At 30.6% G+C, this 1,231-nt stretch overlaps 1 protein-coding gene across 1 annotated transcript; it reads left to right on the forward strand.

The window, feature by feature from the left end:
- Positions 1-260: 260 nt before the first annotated feature.
- LOC107885720 lies at positions 261-649 on the forward strand. Its single transcript, XM_016809391.2, has one exon. The coding sequence runs from the start codon at positions 295-297 to the stop codon at positions 643-645; it is 351 nt and encodes a 116-aa protein (XP_016664880.1). The 5' UTR covers positions 261-294; the 3' UTR covers positions 646-649.
- Positions 650-1,231: the final 582 nt, after the last annotated feature.

Raw genomic sequence — 1,231 nt, forward strand, 5'->3', positions numbered from 1 at the left:
AATGATAAATATAAAAAATATAAAACGTACAAACAAGAAATAATAAAACACGTAATACATTAGTAAATAAATAACTAAAAATAAATAAACGCATTAAATAAATTATAATATAAAACGTACAAAAACAAAATAATACGTAATATACTAATAAAATAAATGTTAAATAAATACATATTGCAATAAAACGTAAAAAATATAATATATATAATAAATAATTTGATTATTTTTCAGATAAATTTAAGAAGAAAAATATAATAATAACAAAACAAAATATATAAAACCGTATAATACACCATGAGCAATCAAACACCACTGTCGGCGGAGTACCCACTAACACTACAAGCAATTGATTTCTTTGAAAAACTTAGAGATGAATTATTAAACGGCCCTCACCACCAATATATAAGACGGAATAGAATTTGTGTAGGATGTTTTAAACTACATGTCAGAGAAGCGAACAGAAAAATGAGTATGCCGTTGAACCCTTACGTATTAAACAGGGCAATGATACCTGTTACGGCGTTTATACACGCGGTAATAAATCAACCGAACGCAGAGAGGTCGGTGTGTGTAGAAGTGGGGGAGATCCTACAAGATGTTATTGCTCGACGGATTATTTCGGTTAATCACTTATTCGAAGAATAAAAAAAAAAAAAACAAACAGGAAAAAAAAAAATATAATAATAATAATATACATATATAAAGAATTTAAATAATTATAATGTTATGAGTGTTTTTATTTTCTAGTTCACAGATCCGTTTCTTCATAGTGGATTTCGAGTTCACTATGATGAACAAAACCGAAATATTATTGGTATCCGGCGCCATATCAAACAGCTTAAACAAATATAAACCAGAAAAACTGGAAGGGAGCCCTCTTGTGTTGACACAGGACAATAAGCTAAGGAGGTTCCGGCGCCGTGATCTAAGCAAGGTCGTGCAAAGTATCAAAAGGGTATTCAGGGATAAGCCAAGCTTGACCGCACCATTGTTGGACCAATTGTATGGAAGTATTAACCATCAGGGGGTGTCAACCTTGACAACTGTTTACCTGCAAAGATACTTGCACATAGACAATAGAGAACCAATAATAATATTTTGGAACGGATCGACGGACCTAACAATAATTAAAAGATTAAGATTACAGGGGATAATAGCATACTTAAATATAACCGCATATAGTGATAGGAATAATAATGAATTCAATTTAAAATTAACTAACATAGAAGCT

This window comes from Acyrthosiphon pisum, unplaced genomic scaffold (genome assembly GCF_005508785.2).
Source record: "Acyrthosiphon pisum isolate AL4f unplaced genomic scaffold, pea_aphid_22Mar2018_4r6ur Scaffold_9524;HRSCAF=10123, whole genome shotgun sequence".
Lineage (NCBI taxonomy): Eukaryota > Metazoa > Arthropoda > Insecta > Hemiptera > Aphididae > Acyrthosiphon > Acyrthosiphon pisum.

Excerpts from the sequence above, each read along its gene's own strand:
- LOC107885720 (XM_016809391.2), top strand. The coding sequence starts at position 295 with ATGAGCAATCAAACACCACTGTCGGCGGAGTACCCACTAACACTACAA.